This window comes from Salvelinus alpinus, chromosome 6 (assembly GCF_045679555.1).
Source record: "Salvelinus alpinus chromosome 6, SLU_Salpinus.1, whole genome shotgun sequence".
Lineage (NCBI taxonomy): Eukaryota > Metazoa > Chordata > Actinopteri > Salmoniformes > Salmonidae > Salvelinus > Salvelinus alpinus.
This window is the reverse complement of record NC_092091.1, coordinates 82,732,578-82,756,893: the sequence shown is the minus strand read 5'-3', so window position 1 is coordinate 82,756,893 and position 24,316 is coordinate 82,732,578. Positions and strand designations below refer to the sequence as shown.

Sequence of the window (24,316 nt, the reverse complement as noted above, 5' to 3'; positions counted from 1 at the left end):
TAAATTTATCGAACAAAAAGAACATTTGTTGTGTAACTGGGAGTCTCGTGAGTGGAAACACCCGAAGATTATCAAAGGTAAGCGATTCATTTGATTGCTTTTCTTACTTTCGTGACCAAGCTAGCCAAGCTAATATAAGGCTAAACTGTTATAGCATTGAAAGCTACACTCACAAAAGCTTGGATTTCTTTCGCTGTAAAATATATTTTCAAAATCTGACACGATAGGTGGATTAACAACAAGCTAAGCTGTGTTTTGGTATATTTCACTTGTGATTGCATGATTATAAATATTGTTAGTAATATTTTTTAATCTGATACGTTTGGAAATTTCCGTCTTCCTTTCAGGATCGGAATGAGGCTGTCGTTTTTTTCATCATAACGCACAACCCAAATGGCGTTTTTTTGTGATATTTAATATTGTAATATTTATCGAACAAAAAGAAGATTTGTTGTGTAACTGGGAGTCTCGTGAGTGGAAACGTCCGAAGATTATCAAAGGTAAGCGATTCATTTTATTGTTTTTCACACTTTCGTGACTATGCTAATTTCGGGTTAGCTGATTTAGCATTGAAAACTACACTCACAAAAGCTTGGATTTCTTTCGCTGTAAAATATATTTTCAAAATCTGACACCATAGGTGGATTAACAACAAGCTAAGCTGTGTTTTGGTATATTTCACTTGTGATTGCATGATTATAAATATTTTTAGGAATATTTTTGAATTTGGCGCCCAGTGGAGACCACCTCTTCCAGGGTAATAGGAGACACCATATTATAGTGTTTAAGGGATATATCAGTGGAGGCCACCTCATCCAGGACAATAGGAGACACCATATTATAGTGTTTAAGGGATATATCAGTGGAGACCACCTCCCCCAGGACAATAGGAGACACCATATTACATTGTGGGATATATCAGTGTAGACCACCTCTTCCAGGGTAATAGGAGACACCATATTACATTGTGGGATATATCAGTGGAGACCACCTCTTCCAGGACAATAGGAGACACCATATTACATTGTGGGATATATCAGTGGAGACCACCTCTTCCAGGACAATAGGAGACACCATATTACATTGTGGGATATATCAGTGGAGACCACCTCTTCCAGGACAATAGGAGACACCATATTACATTGTGGGATATATCAGTGGAGACCACCTCTTCCAGGACAATAGGAGACACCATATTACATTGTGGGATATATCAGTGGAGACCACCTCTTCCAGGACAATAGGAGACACCATATTACATTGTGGGATATATCAGTGGAGACCACCTCTTCCAGGACAATAGGAGACACCATATTACATTGTGGGATATATCAGTGGAGACCACCTCTTCCAGGACAATAGGAGACACCATATTACATTGTTTAACTTCTTGCAACTATAGGGGGTGCTGTTCCGCATTAGCATTTTTTGGTCTCCAAATTAAACGGCCTATTGCTCAATTCTTGATCGTACAATATGCATATCCTTACTAATATTGGATAGAAAACACTGTCTAGTTTCTAAAACCGTTTGAATTATGTCTGTGGGTGACCCAGAACTCCCTCTACAGCAAAAATCCTGACATGACTTGCGAAGGTCTGAGAATTATCCTCTGATCTGGGTTCAGTTTTAAAGCCTGTGTATATCCTATGGCTGGAATTGAACTGCACCCGCCTTCCCCTGGATGTCAGTAACCAATGAGAAGTGGAATGGTCTGTCTACGTAGCTGTCCGAGGTTATAAAGCCGGATGGAACGAGAGTACCTTTCTTTGTCTCGTTCGTCATGGCGCCTGGCAAGAAGTCAGGATGAAATTTTGGAACGCTCAGTTATCGACCAGAGATGTATCCGTCTGTAATTTAATTAAATATAGGTGTTAGAAACATCATAACGATGTTATTTGAAACCGATTTATATCAGTTTATGCGAGTATAGTGCTATTTTTCTGAATTTCCTTTGTATCTAGTTTGAGGATTTGGACATGTGTGTGCGACATAGCTAATGGTAGCAGCTAGTTCCAAAGGTGAAGAGGACGTTTTACAACAAAGCAACTATTCTTTTGAAGAAAAGACACATTGCCCAAGATACTGATGGAAGCTCGTCCAAAAGTAGGAACTATTTATGATGTTATTACGTATTTATGTGGAAAAATGTCATAGTGTTTGCGCGCCACTTTTGCAGGCACTGGTCTGGCTGCAACGCACACTATATGTCTAGTAACGTTAATTTTAAAAATCTAACATAGCGATTGCATTAAGAACTAATTTATCTTTCGATTGTTGTCCAACTTATATTTTTTAGTCAAGTTTATGAATAGTATTTTTATAAGAATAGGCGCTAATCCAAAATGGCGCCGGCCAGAATACATGCAATGTTTGTAGTGATTACATAGTATAACCACGATTTATGCTGCTAAATATGCACATTTTCGAACAAAAGCTATATGCATTGTGTAATATGATGTTACAGGTCTGTCATCTGATGAAGTATATCAAGGTTAGTCAAATTATATATATTTTGTTGGGTTGTTACGATCGCTAACATTTACAGCTGGTAAATGCGGTTGTGATTCTGGCTATTGTGGTACGCTCATATAATGCTATATTGTGTTTTCGCTGTAAAACACTTAGAAAATCTGAAATATTCTCTGGATTCACAAGATCTGTGTCTTTCGATTGCTGTAGGCTGTCTATTTTTCTGAAGTGTTTTAGGATGATTCTTTTGGTAATTGACGTCGGTCTCTGGGGTCTCTGTAATTATTCCGGCTGCTTCCAACGCTATTTCAGATTGCAGCTGCAATGTAGAACTGTGATTTCTACCTGAAATATGCACTTTTTTCTAACAAAAACTATCCTATACCATGAATATGTTATCAGACTGTCATCTGAAGAGGTTTTTTCTTGGTTAGTGGCTATCAATATCTTAGTTTAGCCGAATTGGTGATAGCACCTGATGGAGTAAGAAACTGATGGAGTTAGAAAAGTGGTGTATTTTGCTAACGTGTTTAGCTAATAGATTTACATATTTTGTCTTCCCTGTAAAACATTTTAAAAATCTGAAATGGTGGCTTTATTCACAAGATCTGTATCTTTCATCTGGTGTCTTGGACTTGTGATTTAATGATATTTAGATGCTACTATCTACTTGTGAAGCTATGCTAGCTATGCTAATCAGTGTGTGGGGGGGTGGGGGGTGATCCCGGACCCGGGGTAGAGGCTCGTTAGAGGTTAAGGGATATATCAGTGGAGACCACCTCTTCCAGGACAATAGGAGACACCATATTACATTGTTTAAGGGGTATATCAGTGGAGACCACCTCTTCCTAGTCAGTAGGAGACACCATATTACATTGTTTAAGGGATATATCAGTGGAGACCACCTCTTCCAGGACAATAGGAGACACCATATTACATTGTTTAAGGGGTATATCAGTGGAGACCACCTCCCCCAGGACAATAGGAGACACCATATTACATTGTTTAAGGGATATATCAGTGGAGACCACCTCTTACAGGGTAATAGGAGACACCATATTACATTGTTTAAAACCTCTTAGCACTAGGGGTCAGAATTTCTTATTTTTTTCCAAATTATGTACCCAACGTAAACGGATATTTTCTCTGGCCCAGATTGTACAATATGCATATAATTTACAAATTAGGATAGAAAACACTCCAAAGTTTCCAAAACTGTCAAAAATGTTGTCTGTGAGAAAAATAATATTTATTCTGCAAGCGAAAACCTGAGAAAAATTAACCCGGAAGTGATATTTAAAATAAATAAAAAACGTTATTTCCTGGCCTGTCTAACCTCCATTTAAAGGGGTATCAACCAGATTATTTTTCCAATGGCTTCCCCAGGCTGTGACCAGGCTTTAGACATAGTTTCAGGCTTTTATTTTGAAAAATGAGTGAGATGTTTCAAAAGAGGTCAGGTGTACCCTGAATGATTCCTGTGCGCGAGAGACGGGCTCCCCATTTTCCTTTTCTCTCTTATTGAATAGGTTATGGTCCGGTTTAAATATTATCGATTATGTTTGTTAAAGACAACCTGAGGTTTGATTATAAAAAACATTTTGAATGTTTCTATGACCATTACGGATACTTTTTGGGATTTGCAAAATATTGCGCAAACCAAATGGCGGTGTTTTGTGATAAAAGTAAATTTATCGAACAAAAAGAACATTTGTTGTGTAACTGGGAGTCTCGTGAGTGGAAACACCCGAAGATTATCAAAGGTAAGCGATTCATTTGATTGCTTTTCTTACTTTCGTGACCAAGCTAGCCAAGCTAATATAAGGCTAAACTGTTATAGCATTGAAAGCTACACTCACAAAAGCTTGGATTTCTTTCGCTGTAAAATATATTTTCAAAATCTGACACGATAGGTGGATTAACAACAAGCTAAGCTGTGTTTTGGTATATTTCACTTGTGATTGCATGATTATAAATATTGTTAGTAATATTTTTTAATCTGATACGTTTGGAAATTTCCGTCTTCCTTTCAGGATCGGAATGAGGCTGTCGTTTTTTTCATCATAACGCACAACCCAAATGGCGTTTTTTTGTGATATTTAATATTGTAATATTTATCGAACAAAAAGAAGATTTGTTGTGTAACTGGGAGTCTCGTGAGTGGAAACGTCCGAAGATTATCAAAGGTAAGCGATTCATTTTATTGTTTTTCACACTTTCGTGACTATGCTAATTTCGGGTTAGCTGATTTAGCATTGAAAACTACACTCACAAAAGCTTGGATTTCTTTCGCTGTAAAATATATTTTCAAAATCTGACACCATAGGTGGATTAACAACAAGCTAAGCTGTGTTTTGGTATATTTCACTTGTGATTGCATGATTATAAATATTTTTAGGAATATTTTTGAATTTGGCGCCCAGTGGAGACCACCTCTTCCAGGGTAATAGGAGACACCATATTATAGTGTTTAAGGGATATATCAGTGGAGGCCACCTCATCCAGGACAATAGGAGACACCATATTATAGTGTTTAAGGGATATATCAGTGGAGACCACCTCCCCCAGGACAATAGGAGACACCATATTACATTGTGGGATATATCAGTGGAGACCACCTCTTCCAGGGTAATAGGAGACACCATATTACATTGTGGGATATATCAGTGGAGACCACCTCTTCCAGGACAATAGGAGACACCATATTACATTGTGGGATATATCAGTGGAGACCACCTCTTCCAGGACAATAGGAGACACCATATTACATTGTGGGATATATCAGTGGAGACCACCTCTTCCAGGACAATAGGAGACACCATATTACATTGTGGGATATATCAGTGGAGACCACCTCTTCCAGGACAATAGGAGACACCATATTACATTGTGGGATATATCAGTGGAGACCACCTCTTCCAGGACAATAGGAGACACCATATTACATTGTGGGATATATCAGTGGAGAACACCTCTTCCAGGACAATAGGAGACACCATATTACATTGTTTAAGGGATATATCAGTGGAGACCACCTCTTCCAGGACAATAGGAGACACCATATTACATTGTTTAAGGGGTATATCAGTGGAGACCACCTCTTCCTAGTCAGTAGGAGACACCATATTACATTGTTTAAGGGATATATCAGTGGAGACCACCTCTTCCAGGACAATAGGAGACACCATATTACATTGTTTAAGGGGTATATCAGTGGAGACCACCTCCCCCAGGACAATAGGAGACACCATATTACATTGTTTAAGGGATATATCAGTGGAGACCACCTCTTACAGGGTAATAGGAGACACCATATTACATTGTTTAAAACCTCTTAGCACTAGGGGTCAGAATTTCTTCTTTTTTTCCAAATTATGTACCCAACGTAAACGGATATTTTCTCTGGCCCAGATTGTACAATATGCATATAATTTACAAATTAGGATAGAAAACACTCCAAAGTTTCCAAAACTGTCAAAAATGTTGTCTGTGAGAAAAATAATATTTATTCTGCAAGCGAAAACCTGAGAAAAATTAACCCGGAAGTGATATTTAAAATAAATAAAAAACGTTATTTCCTGGCCTGTCTAACCTCCATTTAAAGGGGTATCAACCAGATTATTTTTCCAATGGCTTCCCCAGGCTGTGACCAGGCTTTAGACATAGTTTCAGGCTTTTATTTTGAAAAATGAGTGAGATGTTTCAAAAGAGGTCAGGTGTACCCTGAATGATTCATGTGCGCGAGAGACGGGCTCCCCATTTTCCTTTTCTCTCTTATTGAATAGGTTATGGTCCGGTTTAAATATTATCGATTATGTTTGTTAAAGACAACCTGAGGTTTGATTATAAAAAACATTTTGAATGTTTCTACGACCATTACGGATACTTTTTGGGATTTGCAAAATATTGCGCAAACCAAATGGCGGTGTTTTGTGATAAAAGTAAATTTATCGAACAAAAAGAACATTTGTTGTGTAACTGGGAGTCTCGTGAGTGGAAACACCCGAAGATTATCAAAGGTAAGCGATTCATTTGATTGCTTTTCTTACTTTCGTGACCAAGCTAGCCAAGCTAATATAAGGCTAAACTGTTATAGCATTGAAAGCTACACTCACAAAAGCTTGGATTTCTTTCGCTGTAAAATATATTTTCAAAATCTGACACGATAGGTGGATTAACAACAAGCTAAGCTGTGTTTTGGTATATTTCACTTGTGATTGCATGATTATAAATATTGTTAGTAATATTTTTTAATCTGATACGTTTGGAAATTTCCGTCTTCCTTTCAGGATTGGAATGAGGCTGTCGTTTTTTTCATCATAACGCACAACCCAAATGGCGTTTTTTTGTGATATTTAATATTGTAATATTTATCGAACAAAAAGAAGATTTGTTGTGTAACTGGGAGTCTCGTGAGTGGAAACGTCCAAAGATTATCAAAGGTAAGCGATTCATTTTATTGTTTTTCACACTTTCGTGACTATGCTAATTTCGGGTTAGCTGATTTAGCATTGAAAACTACACTCACAAAAGCTTGTATTTCTTTCGCTGTAAAATATATTTTCAAAATCTGACACCATAGGTGGATTAACAACAAGCTAAGCTGTGTTTTGGTATATTTCACTTGTGATTGCATGATTATAAATATTGTTAGTAATATTTTTTAATCTGATACGTTTGGAAATTTCCGTCTTCCTTTCAGGATTGGAATGAGGCTGTTGTTTTTTTCATCATAACGCACAACCCAAATGGCGTTTTTTTGTGATATTTAATATTGTAATATTTATCGAACAAAAAGAAGATTTGTTGTGTAACTGGGAGTCTCGTGAGTGGAAACGTCCGAAGATTATCAAAGGTAAGCGATTCATTTTATTGTTTTTCACACTTTCGTGACTATGCTAATTTCGGGTTAGCTGATTTAGCATTGAAAACTACACTCACAAAAGCTTGGATTTCTTTCGCTGTAAAATATATTTTCAAAATCTGACACCATAGGTGGATTAACAACAAGCTAAGCTGTGTTTTGGTATATTTCACTTGTGATTGCATGATTATAAATATTTTTAGGAATATTTTTGAATTTGGCGCCCAGTGGAGACCACCTCTTCCAGGGTAATAGGAGACACCATATTATAGTGTTTAAGGGATATATCAGTGGAGGCCACCTCATCCAGGACAATAGGAGACACCATATTATAGTGTTTAAGGGATATATCAGTGGAGACCACCTCCCCCAGGACAATAGGAGACACCATATTACATTGTTTAAGGGATATATCAGTGGAGACCACCTCTTCCAGGACAATAGGAGACAGCCATTTACATTGTTTAAGGGGTATATCAGTGGAAACCACCTCTTCCAGGACAATAGGAGACACCATATTACATTGTTTAAGGGATATATCAGTGGAGACCACCTCTTCCAGGGTAATAGGAGACACCATATTACATTGTTTAAGGGATATCAGTGGAGACCACCTCTTCCAGGGCAATAGGAGACACCATATTACATTGTTTAAGGGATATATCAGTGGAGACCACCTCTTCCAGGGTAATAGGAGACACCATACTACATTGTTTAAGGGGTATATCAGTGGAGACCACCTCTTCTAGGGCAATAGGAGACACCATATTACATTGTTTAAGGGATATATCAGTGGAGACCACCTCTTCCAGGACAATAGGAGACACCATATTACATTGTTTAAGGGGTATATCAGTGGAGACCACCTCTTCCAGGACAATAGGAGACACCATATTACATTGTTTAAGGGATATATCAGTGGAGACCACCTCTTCCTGGGTAATAGGAGACACCATATTACATTGTTTAACAACTATAGGGGGTGCTGTTCCGCATTAGCATTTTTTGGTCTCCAAATTAAACTGCCTCGTGCTCAATTCTTGATCGTACAATATGCATATTATTGTTATTATTGGATAGAAAACACTTTCTAGTTTCTATAGCCGTTGGAATTTTGTCTCTGAGTGGTACAGAACTACTTCTACAGCACTTTTCCTGACAGGGAGTCAGATTTCAGAAATTTTGACCCCTGATCTGGGGTCGGTTTTAAGGTGCCTGTAAATGCTATGGAGAAACCGACACTGCCTACGTCTTCCTCTGGGTGTCAGTACGTCATGACGTTTTGAATGGATTCGATTGCGCAATCAGAGCCACTATAAAACAACAAAACGTGGAAGTACCGTTCTTTTCCTTCGCGCGTCTTACGCAAGATGGACATCGGACTTGCCTCCTTCCAAATGGTTGTTTAGCCAGTAATATTTTCTCCGGTCATGTTTTTACTCGTTATAGTTGTTAAAAACATCATAATGTAGTTAATTTGAACCGTTTTATAGCAATTTATATCCGTTTAGTGCGATTTTGAGGAATTTCTTTGTCGTGCACTTTGAAGCTTTGGGCACGTTTCGGGGTCTCGGTCGATGTTAGTGGACATTTCGAAGGACAGAGGACATCTATCGACCAAAAGAAGATTAGACCCAAGAAAGGATACATTGCCCAAGAATCTGATGGAAAATCACCTCATAGTAAGAAATATTTAATATGATAAATCGTTGTTCTGTCGAAATATTTTAAATGCATAATCCGCCATTTTGTTTGTTATCGCTTCACTTGGCGAACCCTGTATTGCACAGTAAGGATAATTTTAGAAATGTAAATCAGCGGTTGCATTAAGAACTAATTTGTCTTTCGATTCCTGTCAACCCTGTATTTTTTAGTCAAGTATATGATTAGCTTTCGATTAAACTAGATCACTCTGAAAGATGACGTCCGACATTTTGAGGCTTGATTTCCTACTATTTTCATTGTATAACCACGGTTTTGTATGGCTAAATATGCACATTTTCGAACAAACTCTATATGTATGTTGTAAAATGATGTTACAGGAGTGTCATCGGAAGAATTCTGAGAAGGTTAGTGAAAAAATTAATATATTTTGGCGATGATTACGTTATAGCTCTCTTTGGCTTGAATCGATGCTCTGGTAACGTTTGCACATGTGGTATGCTAACTTATCGATTTATTGTGTTTTCGCTGTAAAACGCTTAGAAAATCTGAAATATTGTCTGAATTCACAAGAACTGTGTCTTTCCATTGCTATGCTTTGTCTATTTTTATGAAATGTTTTATGATGAGTAAATTGGTCATACACGTTGCTCTCTGTAGTAATTCTAGTCGAGTTGTGATGGTGGGTGCAATTGTAAACTGTGATTTCTACCTGAAATATGCACATTTCTCTAACAAAACCTATCCTATACCATAAATATGTTATCAGACTGTCATCTGATGAGGTTTTTTCTTGGTTAGTGGCTATCAATATCTTAGTTTAGCCAAATTGGTGATAGCTACTGGTGGAGAGAAAAAATGGTGGACAAAGAAATTGTGTATTTTGCTAACGTGTTTAGCTAATAGATTTACATATTGTGTCTTCCCTGTAAAACATTTTAAAAAACAGAAATGATGGGTTTATTCACAAGATCTGTATCTTTCATCTGGTGTCTTGGACTTGTGATTTAATGATATTTAGATGCTACTATCTACTTGTGAAGCTATGCTAGCTATGCTAATCAGTGTGTGGGGGGGTGGGGGGTGATCCCGGACCCGGGGTAGAGGCTCATGAAAGGTTAAGGGATATATCAGTGGAGACCACCTCTTCCAGGACAATAGGAGACACCATATTACATTGTTTAAGGGATATATCAGTGGAGACCAACTCTTCCTGGGTAATAGGAGACACCATATTACATAGTTTAAGGGATATATCAGTGGAGACCACCTCTCCAGGGTAATAGGAGTCACCATATTACATTGTTTAAGGGATATATCAGTGGAGACCACCTCTTCCAGGGCAATAGGAGACACCATTTTACATTGTTTAAGGGATATATCAGTGGAGACCACCTCCCCCAGGACAATAGGAGACACCATATTACATTGTTTAAGGGATATATCAGTGGAGACCACCTCTTCCAGGACAATAGGAGACACCATATTACATTGTTTAAGGGATATATCAGTGAAGACCACCTCTTCCAGAGCAATAGGAGACACCATACTACATTATTTAAGGGATATATCAGTGGAGACCACCTCTTCCAGGACAATAGGAGACACCATATTACATTGTTTAAGGGATATATCGTGGAGACCACCTCCTCCAGGGTAATAGGAGACACCATATTACATTGTTTAAGGGATATATCAGTGGAGACCACCTCTTCCAGGGCAATAGGAGACATCATATTACATTGTTTAAGGGATATATCAGTGGAGACCACCTCTTCCAGGGTAATAGGAGACACCATATTACATTGTTTAAGGGATATATAGTGGAGACCACCTCCTCCAGGGTAATAGGAGACACCATATTACATTGTTTAAGGGATATATCAGTGGAGACCACCTCATCCAGGACAATAGGAGACACCATATTATAGTGTTTAAGGGATATATCAGTGGAGACCACCTCTTCCAGGGTAATAGGAGACACCATATTACATTGTTTAAGGAATATATCAGTGGAGACCACCTCTTCCAGGACAATAGGAGACACCATATTACATTGTTTAAGGGATATATCAGTGGAGACCACCTCTTCCAGGGTAATAGGAGACACCATATTACATTGTTTAAGGGATATATCAGTGGAGACCACCTCTTCCAGGGTAATAGGAGCCACCATATTACATTGTTTAAGGGGTATATCAGTGGAGACCACCTCTTCCAGGACAATAGGAGACAGCCATTTACATTGTTTAAGGGGTATATCAGTGGAAACCACCTCTTCCAGGACAATAGGAGACACCATATTACATTGTTTAAGGGATATATCAGTGGAGACCACCTCTTCCAGGGTAATAGGAGACACCATATTACATTGTGGGATATATCAGTGGAGACCACCTCTTCTAGGGCAATAGGAGACACCATATTACATTGTTTAAGGGGTATATCAGTGGAGTCCACCTCCCCCAGGACAATAGGAGACACCATATTACATTGTTTAAGGGATATATCAGTGGAGACCACCTCTTCCAGGGCAATAGGAGACACCATATTACATTGTTTAAGGGATATATCAGTGGAGACCACCTCCCCCAGGACAATAGGAGACACCATATTACATTGTTTAAGGGATATATCAGTGGAGACCACCTCTTCCAGGGCAATAGGAGACACCATATTACATTGTTTAATGGATATATCAGTGGAGACCACCTCTTCCAGGGCAATAGGAGACACCATATTACATTGTTTAATGGATATATCAGTGGAGACCACCTCTTCCAGGGTAATAGGAGACACCATATTACATTGTTTAAGGGGTATATCAGTGGAGACCACCTCTTCCAGGGTAATAGGAGACACCATCATTCTCTCTATTCTCAGCCAGTGGGCGAAAGAATCATGTCTAAACAATTTAGGATGGGGTGAAACGCTAGAGCGTGGAAATACAACTTAAAGTTTGGTACGGACAGTCCTCTTACGTATTTCCCTCTGTGTTAATTTTATCCAGGATTGTTTATCTTGCCATATATATTTTGAAATCACACTATAGATTTTATCCCAATAGCCAGAAGGAGGATCCATGGGGTGCATTGAACTACAGAAATTCAGCCGTGGCAATTTATTAATTTTGACAATAGATATTCTGTTAATAAAGCAACTGGGATATTATTCCATCTACTGAGGTTGGATTTAATTGATCTGAGTGTATTCAACTCAGATGGCAAATTCAGTTGCATCATTTTCAATAAAACCTTTGGTGGCATCCCATAGAATCTGGGGGTCATCGACTGAATTTTTATGGATCATTATGAATTCATTTAGTTAAATTTCAGATTGATCACAGAATGTAGTATTTTGTAGGAATGAAACATTGAAACGCCATCTTGTGGTTCTTTTAGGAGATTCTGAAACGTGTAGTTGGCAGTAGTCAGAGTGGTGGTCAGACAAGCTAATTCTTGATGAAAGAAAATAGAGGTGTAGATAATAGGATGAATTAATGAGAATGATTTATGCCTGTTTGAGTAGAAAGTGTACTCTTTGTTGTAGGATTATGCGCCAGGCATCAATGAGGTTGTAATCTGAGAGCTGGAGAGCTATGGCATTATAATGATGACAGAACTTCGTGTTTGTATTTTACATTTTGGGGACGCATAATTGAGAATCGTGGTTGCAAGTACAATTCACTAATGTGTCACTTAATTTCGCAAGCTTGTATCTGTCTGACGTGTGAAAGATTTAACAACAGTCGCAAACTTGTAACTTGACATTTGAATACAATTCAATAAGTTTTGGAAGCATCATTTATTTTCAGAATTGTTACAAGCCATTTTCCGAGTATGAATATTCTGCTTTGAATCAAAAATACACTTGTAGATTTTGATTCTGCACGCGCTCTAAGTTCTGTCACTATTGTCACGTTACCAAGAGATTGGTACACTTGTAGAAAGTTTTGTACGTTTTTGGAGAGAGATTTGCAAGTAAAAATTTGATTTGAGCAGCTCTGGGGACAGGACCTTTTACTCCTGACCAATCAGATCTCTCTGCTAAAACCACAGCTGCTTAACCAATGCCTCGATTGTTCCATCAATTAAATCTCTGGAATTAGCTACCTAATTGAGCAAGGGATGACGAGGTAAGTAAAACCAAAACGATCTACTTGAAGGTAATCGTCTCTTATCTGTGTACATAGATTTTTTTTGTGGCATGACAGTAGTACACACACAGTAGAACATATATTTGCTAGTTAACCATCTGATTAATAAAGTTGATATTAATGCCATTAATATCTAAATAGCTAGCTAAATTGAAATAGCTAAATAGCTAGCTAAATTGAAATGTCTGGGGCAAAGCTAGCTAGCTAACTCCCACCATCATCACTGCAGTATAGTGAATGTTGGCTATGTTTCTAGAAAATAAAAACTATATATTTGCTAGCTATATTTTAAAAACTTGTGACATACTTTTGAACACCTTTAGTCAAACTACTTAATTCCACTGCCTGTTTAATGACTAATCGGTGACTGAAAAGTTGGCAAGAAAAATGACCCTTTCAATTTCACTGCAAATAGACTAAATAAACATAAAGCCTTCATAAACACTATATAATGTGTTACAAATTATCTATAACCATATGTCATGCTTTATAAAGGGTTCCTAAATGTGGCATAACTGTGTGACATAACCACCAATGCCAAATGTGACATAACCCACAATATGTCAAATATGACGTTACCCTGTGCTTTATAAAGGGTGGCATAAGCACCACTTAAATAAAAGCTTTAGAAATCATATTAAACTGAGGCTTCACAAAGCATCTATAACCCATCATGCATCTTGGTAGAGCATTACAACGCCAGGATATTGGGTTTGATTTCCGGGAACACACATCATTCTTATATTATATTACATTCCGGTAAAACATTTCTAGGATGGCCCAACCTCTTCCCCTTTTGGGTGCATAGTCAATATTGGGACAAAATATCCCCCAAAATGCTGTGCTGTAGGATGACACACTCTCTAAAGTGCAATCATGCACAGCAGAACACATTGGTAGTGCCTTTTAAAATGTTGCTAGGGACTTTTAAAATGTTGCTAGGGACTTTTAAAATGTTGCTAGGGACTTTTAAAATGTTGCTAGGGACTTTTAAAATGTTGCTAGTGTCACGGCTCCTCCTCTGCATTGCAGGGGCGGTTCCTCCTGCAGGCAGAGGAGGGTCGTTAGTGATTGGAGCCACCTGGGCTCAGGGTATAAAAAACCTGCTTCACTAATCACCTCTCTCTCTCTGCTCCTCCAGGTATGATCCTGTTTTGTTTGTTCCTTTGTAGTTTTGCATAGTTTTCACTCATGTTCACACACACAGATTCACGCATCCATGCACTTTACATACACCCTACATTATGATACTTCCACACCTCATTCCTTTTTCTTAGTTTAAAGTTAATAGTTTTGTTTATAATAAAGAACACTTTTTAATTGGCCTATACCTGTTCGTGTCCCCTCATTTTTGTCACAGGCTATGAGCCGGCTTGTGACACTAGGGACTTTTTAAATGTTGCTAGGGACTTTTAAAATCTGTTGGTATATTTTAAATCTTTTGAATTCTGCTTCTTCTCAAATGTAGTTTTCTTGGTTTCCCCCCATTTTCTTCTGGTTTACTACAGTTTTTTTCACACTTTTTTTAATAGAAAAACCATCCCCCTCGTTCCACACCCAAAACCCACCCATTGGTCACTCCCCACCCAGAAACCCACCCATTGGTCACTCCCCACCCAGAAACCCACCCATTGGTCACTCCCCACCCAGAAACCCACCCATTGGTCACTCCCCACCCAGAAACCCCTGTGAACCCCATTCCCCCCCAGACCTGCTATGGTTCCTTGTAATAAAGTGAACATCCCACACCTTAAAGTGATGTTATATGTTGACAATTATTAGAAAACAAGTCTGTTAATTCCTAGTTCTTTTGCAAAAAGCCACACGTTTCAATGCATGCCACCGGGAAATAACAATATCTAAATAATAATAAACATAATAATAATCATAATTACATATATGAATAAACATGATACTAATAACGATACCTTGTCCTCTGTCCTCTTCATCCTCAGAGTCTCTAACTTCTCCTCCAGATCCTTCACCTGACCTCGTAGAGACTCCTCCTCCTGGTGGGGAGAGAGAGGGAGAGGGAGAGGGAGAGGGAGAGGGAGGATAGAGAGAGAGAGAGAGAGAGAGAGAGAGAGAGAGAGAGATGCAGCTTAAGCCTCAACCTCTTCAACATATACATCAACGAATTGACGAGGGCACTAGAACAGTCTGCAGCACCCGGCCTCACCCTACTAGAATCTGAAGTCAAATGTCTACTGTTTGCTGATGATCTGGTGCTTCTGTCCCCAAACAAGGAGGGCCTACAGCAGCACCTAGATCTTCTGAGATCTACAAAAATACCCGCTGTGTACCACGATCTTCTGAGATCTAGATTCTGATTCTGTCAGACCTGGGCCCAGTAAACAGTAAATCTCAGTAAGACAAAAATAATGGTGTTCCAGAAAAGGTTCAGTTGCCAGGACCACAAATACAAATTCCATCTAGACACCGTTGCCCTCGAGCACATAAAAAACAACACATACCTTGACCTAAACATCAGCGCCACAGGTAACTTCCACAAAGCTGTGAACGAGCTGAGAGACAAGGCAAGAAGGGCCTTCTATGCCATCAAAAGGAACAAAAAAATTTGACATAACAATTAGGATCTGGATAAAAAATACTTGAATCAGTTGTACAGTCGTGGCCAAAAGTTTTGAGAATGACACAAATATACATTTTCACAAAGTCTGCTGCCTCAGTGTCTTTAGATATTTTTGTCAGATGTTACTATGGAATACTGAAGTATAATTACAAGCATTTCATAAGTGTCAAAGGCTTTTATTGACAATTACGTGAAGTTGATGCAAAGAGTCAATATTTGCAGTGTTGACCCTTCTTTTTCAAGACCTCTGCAATCCGCCCTGGCATGCTGTCAATTAACTTCTGGGCCACAATGCTCGGAGTTTGTCAGAATTTGTTGATTTTTGTTTGTCCACCCGCCTCTTGAGGATTGCCCACAAGTTCTCAAAGGGATTAAGGTCTGGGGAGTTTCCTGGCCATGGACCCAAAATATTGATGTTTTGTTCCCCGAGCCACTTAGTTATCACTTTTGCCTTATGGCAAGGTGCTCCATCATGCTGGAAAAGGCATTGTTCGTCACCAAACTGTTCCTGGATGGTCGGGAGAAGTTGCTCTCTGAGGATGTGTTGGTACCATTCTTTATTCATGGCTGTGTTCTTAGGCAAAATTGTGAGTGAGCCCACTCCCTTGGCTGAGAAGCAACCCCACACATGAATGGTCTCAGGATGCTTTACTGTTGGCATGACACAGGACTGATGGTAGCGCTCACCTTGTCTTCTCCGGACAAGCTTTTTTCCGGATGCTCCAAACAATCGGAAAGGGGATTCATCAGAGACAATTACTTTACCCAAGTCCTCAGCAGTCCAATCCCTGTACCTTTTGCAGAATATCAGTCTGTCCCTGATGTTTTCCTGGAGAGAAATGGCTTCTTTGCTGCCCTTCTTGACACCAGGCCATCCTCCAAAAGTCTTTGCCTCACTGTGCGTGCAGATGCACTCACACCTGCCTGCTGCCATTCCTGAGCAAGATCTTTACTGGAGGTGCCCCGATCCCGCAGCTGAATCAACTTTAGGAGATGGTCCTGGTGCTTTCTGGACATTCTTGGGCGCCCTGAAGCCTTCTTCACAACAATTGAACCGCTCTCCTTGAAGTTCTTGATGATCCGATAAATGGTTGATTTAGGTGCAATCTTACTGGCAGCAATATCCTTGCCTGTGAAGCCCTTTTTGTGCAAAGCAATGATGACGGCACGTGTTTCCTTGCAGGTAACCATGGTTGACAGAGGAAGAACAATGTTTCCAAGCACCACCCTCCTTTTGAAGCTTCCAGTCTATTATTCGAACTCAATCAGCAGGACCCGAGTGATCTCCAGCCTTATCCTCGTCAACACTCACACTTGTGTTAACGAGAGAATCACTGACATGATGTCAGCTGGTCCTTTTGTGGCAGGGCTGAAATGCAGTGGAAATATTTTTGGGGGTTTCAGTTCATTTGCATGGCAAAGAGGGACTTTGCAATTAATTGCAATTCATCTGATCACTCTTCATGACATTCTGGAGTATATGCAAATTGCCATCATACAAACTGAGGCAGCAGATTTGTGAAAATTGATATTTATGTAATTCTCAAAACTTTTGGCCACGACTGTAGAACCCATTGCCCTTTATGTTTGTGAGGTCTGGGGTCCGCTCACCAACCAAGAATTCACAAAATGGGACTAACACCAAATTAGGACTCTGCATGCAGAATTCTGCAAAAATACCCGCTGTGTACCACGTAAAACACCAAATAATGCATGCAGAGCAGAATTCGACCGATACCCACTAATTATCAAAATCCATAAAAGAGACGTTAAAATCTACAACCCCCTAAAAGGAAGCAATTCCCAAACCTTCCATAACAAAGCCATCACCTACAGAGAGATGAACCTGGAGAAGAGTCCCCTAAGCAAGCTGGTCCTGGGGTTCTGTTCACAAACACAAACAAATCCCGCAGTGGCAGAATACCGAACCACTGTGACTGACCTAAACTTAAGGAAAGCTTTGACTATGTACAGACTCAGTGAGCATAGCCTTGCTATTGAGAAAGGCCTCCGTAGGCAGACATGGCTCTCAAGAGAAGACAGGCTATGTGCACACTGCCCACAAAATGAGGTGGAAACTGAGCTGCACTTCCTAACCTCCTGCCCAATGTATGACCATATTAGAGACACATATTTCCCTCAGATTACACAGACCCACAAAGAATTCCAAAACAAACCCAATTTTGAAAAACTCCCTTAACTACTGGGTGAAATACCACAGTGTGCATCACACAGCAAGATGTGTGACCTGTTACCACAAGACAAGGGCAACCAGTGAAGAACAAACACCATTGTAAATACAACCTATATTTATGTTTACTTATTTTCCCTTTTGTACTTTAACTATTTGCACATCGTTACAACACTGTATATAGACATAATATGACATTTGAAATGTATTTTGTGAGTGTAATGTTTACTGTTCATTTTTATTGTTTATTTAACTTTTGTTTATTATCTAGTTCACTTGCTTCGGCAATGATAACGTATGTTTCCCATGCCAATAAAGCCCTTGAATTGAGAGAGAAAGAGAGAGCGAATAGTTAATACAGCTGTTGGGGTGGGTTAGGCAGCAGGGACACTAAAGGACTGGCAGAGTGTTAATTGTTCGTGTGGAACAACACTCCAGATTAACATGAAGCCACACACACACACACCACCACCACACCACCACACACACACACACACACCCCACCAAACCATACACACTATCCCATCTCTCTCTCTCTCTCTCTCTCTCTCTCTCTCTCTCTCTCTCTCTCTCTCTCTCTCTCTCTCTCTCTCTCTCTCTCTCTCTCTCTCTCTCTCTCTCTCTCTCTCTCTCTCTCCCCCCCACCCCCTCTCTCTCTCTCTGTCTCTCTCCTAGAAGTTACTGTCTGCTGCCTCAAGCCATTAACTCCAAGCTAAGCCCCAAGTGTGTGTGTCTGTGAACACTGATTGTGTGGGCTGTATTCGTTTCATTCTTCCTGATAAACACGGTCTATCTATTTCCATCAATTTCTCATCACTTTGTTTTGATATTAGTGTGTGTGTGTTTGTGTGTGTGTGTGTCATATATAAACTGGATGGGAAAGAGATCAATTTCTATTATTTATAGATGTTCATGTCTTTGAAGGGAACCAGAGCATACGAAGCCCCTCCCTCTCATTACATTATCGTCAGGACGACGAAGTGATAATTGGGACGTAGCCCCTCCCTCTCATTACATTATCGTCAGGACGACGAAGTGATAATTGGGACGTAGCCCCCTCCCTCTCATTATGTCATCATTGACGACTTATGTTTGGATTCATGTTTCCTCTGATTAAAACAAGGATCTGAACATCTCCTAGATCCCGTCTTCCCCAACTGGCAGAATGACTCAGTGGAAACAGCCTCCCTTCATTAAAACAGGGTTCAAAATCAACAACTACATCTTTCTGTCAGAGACAATGTTTCTACTGGAGACAGCTTTTCAAGAACCAGGATGTCCTGATCTTCAACACAATCACAGGAATAAAATAAAAAAACATGACCTGAGGCGACCGCCGAATGACGACAACGTTTCCGTGGCAACGAGAAACTAACACGAACCCTCGGGCACTATTCCTTACCTGAGTCACAAATGGCACCTTCTTCCCCTATATAGTAGACTACTTTAAAACAGAGCCTTATTCCCTATATAGTAGACTTAGAACAGGGTTCGTAGGTCTCTGGTCAGTAGTAGTTCACTATAGATGGAATAGGTCTCTGGTCAGTAGTAGTCCACTATAGATGGAATAGGCTCTGGTCAGTAGTAGTCCACTATAGATGGAATAGGTCTCTGGTCAGTAGTAGTCCACTATAGATGGAATAGGTCTCTGGTCAGTAGTAGTCCACTATAGATGGAATAGGTCTCTGGTCAGTAGTAGTCCACTATAGATGGAATAGGGCTCTGGTCAGTAGTAGTCCATTATAGATGGAATAGGGCTCTGGTCAGTAGTAGTCCACTATAGATGGAATAGGGCTCTGGTCAGTAGTAGTCCACTATAGATGGAATAGGGCTCTGGTCAGTAGTAGTCCACTATAGATGGAATAGGGGGTATGTTGGTAGTCAGACATAACTTATCTGACATCATCGGGGGGGGGAGGGGGCTGGGGGGGATCAAATAAGAAAAGCTCTTCAGGAGTAATTTTCTTTTCCGTGGTCGAAGCTCTAAAAGGTAACGTTCACAAAGGGAAGTAGACAATATAATTACAGTGTCTTTGTGTCTTTGAAAAGCAAAGCCCTGGTTGGTCGTAGGTGTGTAGCCTGTTGGCAATGGGACACAATAACCAAGTCTGTAGAAGCTGGTTATTGAAGAAGGCATGTCCATGCTTGTTGTGTGTGTGTGTGTGTGTGTGTGTGTGTGTGTGTGTGTGTGTGTGTGTGTGTGTGTGTGTGTGTGTGTGTGATGTCGTTGACAGCTACTCATCTAGTAATCAATGGTTTTATAAGGAAAGGTGTTTTGCACACACACACACACACACACACACACACACACACACACACACACACACACACACACACACACACACACACACACACACACACACACACACACACACACACACACACACACACACACACACACACACACACACACACACACACACACACACACACACAACGCTAACAGATGGTCTGGATCTCCAATAGTCATTCATGGAATTTAATAGAACAGGAGCTGTGTCTTACCACTAATGTGCTGCATCAATCTGGTAGCTAATATCGAATGCATGACTCTGTGTGTGTGGTACTGTGTGTTTCTGTGTGAGAGAGAGAGATGGTGTGAGAGAGAGAGAGAGAGGAGTGAGAGAGAGAGGGAGAGAGAGAGACAGAGAGAGAGAGAGAGAGAGAGAGAGAGAGAGAGAGAGAGAGAGAGAGAGACAAAGAGAGAGAGAGAGACAAAGAGAGAGAGAGAGAGGAGTGTGAGAGAGCGACAGAGAGAGACAGAGAGAGAGAGAGAGAGAGAGAGAGAGAGAGAGAGAGAGAGGAGTGAGAGAGAGACAGAGAGAGAGAGAGAGAGACAGAGAGAAATCTATATGTTCCTTTACCCAATATAACCCACCAACGTACTTTGTCAATGTTAGGTTACAGGGGGTCTTTTTAGGGAGATTCACCTACTGCTCACCTCTTGGCCACAGCACAGTAGACTATATGATTACAGACATTGACCCTTTCTCTCTCAGCTCATTCACCATCAAGCCACTAACACCTCTGTCTGATCACAGCCAAATGACGTTGTTCCTCAAAAGAGCAGACATGGAACCAACCACACATTCACAGCCCAGTAAGCTGTACAACATCAGACATTCATACAGATGGGCCCAAAACAGCACAGAAGAATATCAGAAAGCAACCTGGAACCAAAATATCCAAACACTCTGAGATAACTTTCTGGAAACCACATTCACTCACAGTAAAGAAGGCATCAATCTAGCAGTACAAAAACACCAACTATATATATTCAGGCAAACGGCAATAGAAGCACAACTGAAAAAACAAAAAAGACCACAGATGACAACTGGTTGGAAATTAGAACACTGTCCAGCCAAAAGCACAGAGACTCAAATAATGGTGAATTACACCTTCATTACTGTGAGACTTTAAAACTCAGAAACGTATAAACTCAGAGCCACAAAAGCAAGCAGCTGACACTAATTGAGGAATCCATAAACACAAACAACTTCTGGCAAAATTGGACAACCCCCTAAAAAATGACAACTAGAGTAATTAGCGATACAAAATGGTGACATATGGACAACCCATTTTAAAATATAACACTGTTTGAAGTGATGCAAACGCAGAACAATGTCAAATAAATGAGAAGTTGAATGGATTAGAAAAAGCCATAAAGGACAATCCAAATCCATTTCGAATCCAAAATGACTGACCAGGAGCTCTATAAGAAACTTCAGGCCCTCAAATGTAAAAAACTATGCAGACCTGATGGCATCCTAAATGAGAATTTAAAACTCACCAGTGCAAAATTTCAATTGGCTATATATTATTATTTTTTTTGATCCTGAGTGTAGGTTATTTCCCTGACATCTGGAATCAAGGACTCATAACCCCAATCATTAAGAACGGAGACAAATTTGACCCTAACAATTACAGAGGCATTTGTGTGAACAGTAGTCTGGGGAAGGTTTTCTGTAGTATTATAAATGTAAGAGTTCTAAACTTCCTTAATAAGCACAATGTCGCACAACTGATCATATTTACACCCTACACACCCTGATAGATAAACATGTCCACCAAAATAATACCAAAATATACGCTTGCTTTATCGACTTCCAAAAAGCATTTGATTCTATTTGGCGTACAGGAATGTTCTACAAAGTCATTGAAAGTGGTGTAGGGGGTAAAACATATGACATAATTAAATCAATGTATACTGGCAATACGTGCAGCATTAAAATTGGCAAGAAAATAACACAATTCTTTAACCAGGGGCGGGGCCTTTGCCAGGGTTGCAATCTGAGCCCTGCACTCTTCAATATTTACATCAACGAATTGGACACTATTCTAGAAAAATCCTCAGCCCCTGGTGTTAGTCTCCACAATTCAGAGGTTAAATGCCTACTCTTCACAGATGACGTATGCCTGCTGTCACCCACAGCACACGGCCTACAGCAGAGCCTGGATCTGCTAGAGCAGTACTCTGGGCCCTGGCAGTAAAACCCAAATATACTAAAATAATGATTTCCCAGAGAAGATCCAGATCTCAGGGAATTAGACCAAAGTTCTCAATTGGTACAAAATATATAGAGTACTGCACACAGTACAATAACTGAGGTTTAAAAATAAGCTCAACTGGACACCTTAATGAGGCAGTGAATGAACTGAGGGAGAAAGCATGCAGGGCATTCTACGCCATTAAAAAAACAATTCAAAATGAAATACCCAGTCAAATGTGGCTAAAACTAATTGAATATGTCATTGAACCAATTGCACTTTGTGGCAGTGAGGTGTGGAGCAAAACACGATTTCACCCAATGGGACAAACACCCCATTGAAACCCTGCATGCAGAGTTCTGTAAGATTCTCCTACATGTCCAGAGGAAAACTGCAAAGACAACACGCAAGGCAGAATTAGACCAATATTTATTAATAGTAAACATAAAAAAAAGAGCAATTAAGTTTTGGGAACATTGGAAATACAGTGACCCCCACTCATATCATTACCAACCCCTGCAATGTCTCTCATATCATTACCAACCCCTGCAATGTCTCTCATATCATTACCAACCCCTGCAATGTCTCTCATATCATTACCAACCCCTGCAATGCCTCTCATATCATTACCAAACCCTGCAATGCCTCTCATATCATTACCAACCCCTGCAATGTCTCTCATATCATTACCAACCCCTGCAATGCCTCTCATATCATTACCAAACCCTGCAATGCCTCTCATATCATTACCAAACCCTGCAATGCCTCTCATATCATTACCAAACCCTGCAATGCCTCTCATAACATTACCAAGCCCTGCTATTCCTCTCATATCATTACCAAGCCTTGCAATGTCTCTCATATCATTACCAAACCCTACAATGCCTCTCAAATCATTACCAAACCCTGCAATGCCTCTCATAACATTACCAAGCCCTGCTATTCCTCTCATATCATTACCAACCCCTGCAATGTCTCTCATATCATTACCAACCCCTGCAATGCCTCTCATATCATTACCAAACCCTGCAATGCCTCTCATATCATTACCAAACCCTGCAATGCCTCTCATATCATTACCAAACCCTGCAATGCCTCTCATAACATTACCAAGCCCTGCTATTCCTCTCATATCATTACCAACCCCTGCAATGTCTCTCATATCATTACCAACCCCTGCAATGCCTCTCATATCATTACCAAACCCTGCAATGCCTCTCATATCATTACCAAACCCTGCAATGCCTCTCATATCATTACCAAACCCTGCAATGCCTCTCATAACATTACCAAGCCCTGCTATTCCTCTCATATCATTACCAAGCCTTGCAATGTCTCTCATATCATTACCAAACCCTACAATGCCTCTCAAATCATTACCAAGCCCTGCAATGTCTCTCATATCATTACCAAACCCTGCAATGCCTCTCATATCATTACCAAACCCTGCAATGCCTCTCATATCATTACCAAACCCTGCAATATCTCTCATATCATTACCAAACCCTGCAATGTCTCTCATATCATTACCAAGCCCTGCAATGCCTCTCATATCATTACCAAGTCCTGCAATGTCTCTCATATCATTATCAAACCCTGCAATGCCTCTCATAACATTACCAAGCCCTGCTATTCCTCTCATATCATTACCAAGCCTTGCAATGTCTCTCATATCATTACCAAACCCTACAATGCCTCTCAAATCATTACCAAGCCTTGCAATGTCTCTCATATCATTACCAAACCCTGCAATGCCTCTCATATCATTACCAAACCCTGCAATGCCTCTCATAACATTACCAAGCCCTGCTATTCCTCTCATATCATTACCAAGCCCTGCAATGCCACTCATATCATTACCAACCCCTGCAATGTCTCTCATATCATTAC

General features: G+C 40.0%; 1 protein-coding gene across 1 annotated transcript in view; it reads right to left on the bottom strand.

Annotated features, from left to right (window-relative positions):
* The window catches only part of LOC139579501 (dynactin subunit 1-like), a 42,230-nt gene extending 27,060 nt beyond the window's left edge, over window positions 1-15,170 (bottom strand). The window contains exon 1 of the mRNA XM_071408213.1: window positions 15,083-15,170. Coding sequence (XP_071264314.1) covers window positions 15,083-15,103 — 21 coding nt within the window. The 5' untranslated portion in view covers window positions 15,104-15,170. The remainder of the gene's footprint in view (window positions 1-15,082) is intronic.
* Between the last annotated feature and the right edge of the window lie 9,146 nt (window positions 15,171-24,316).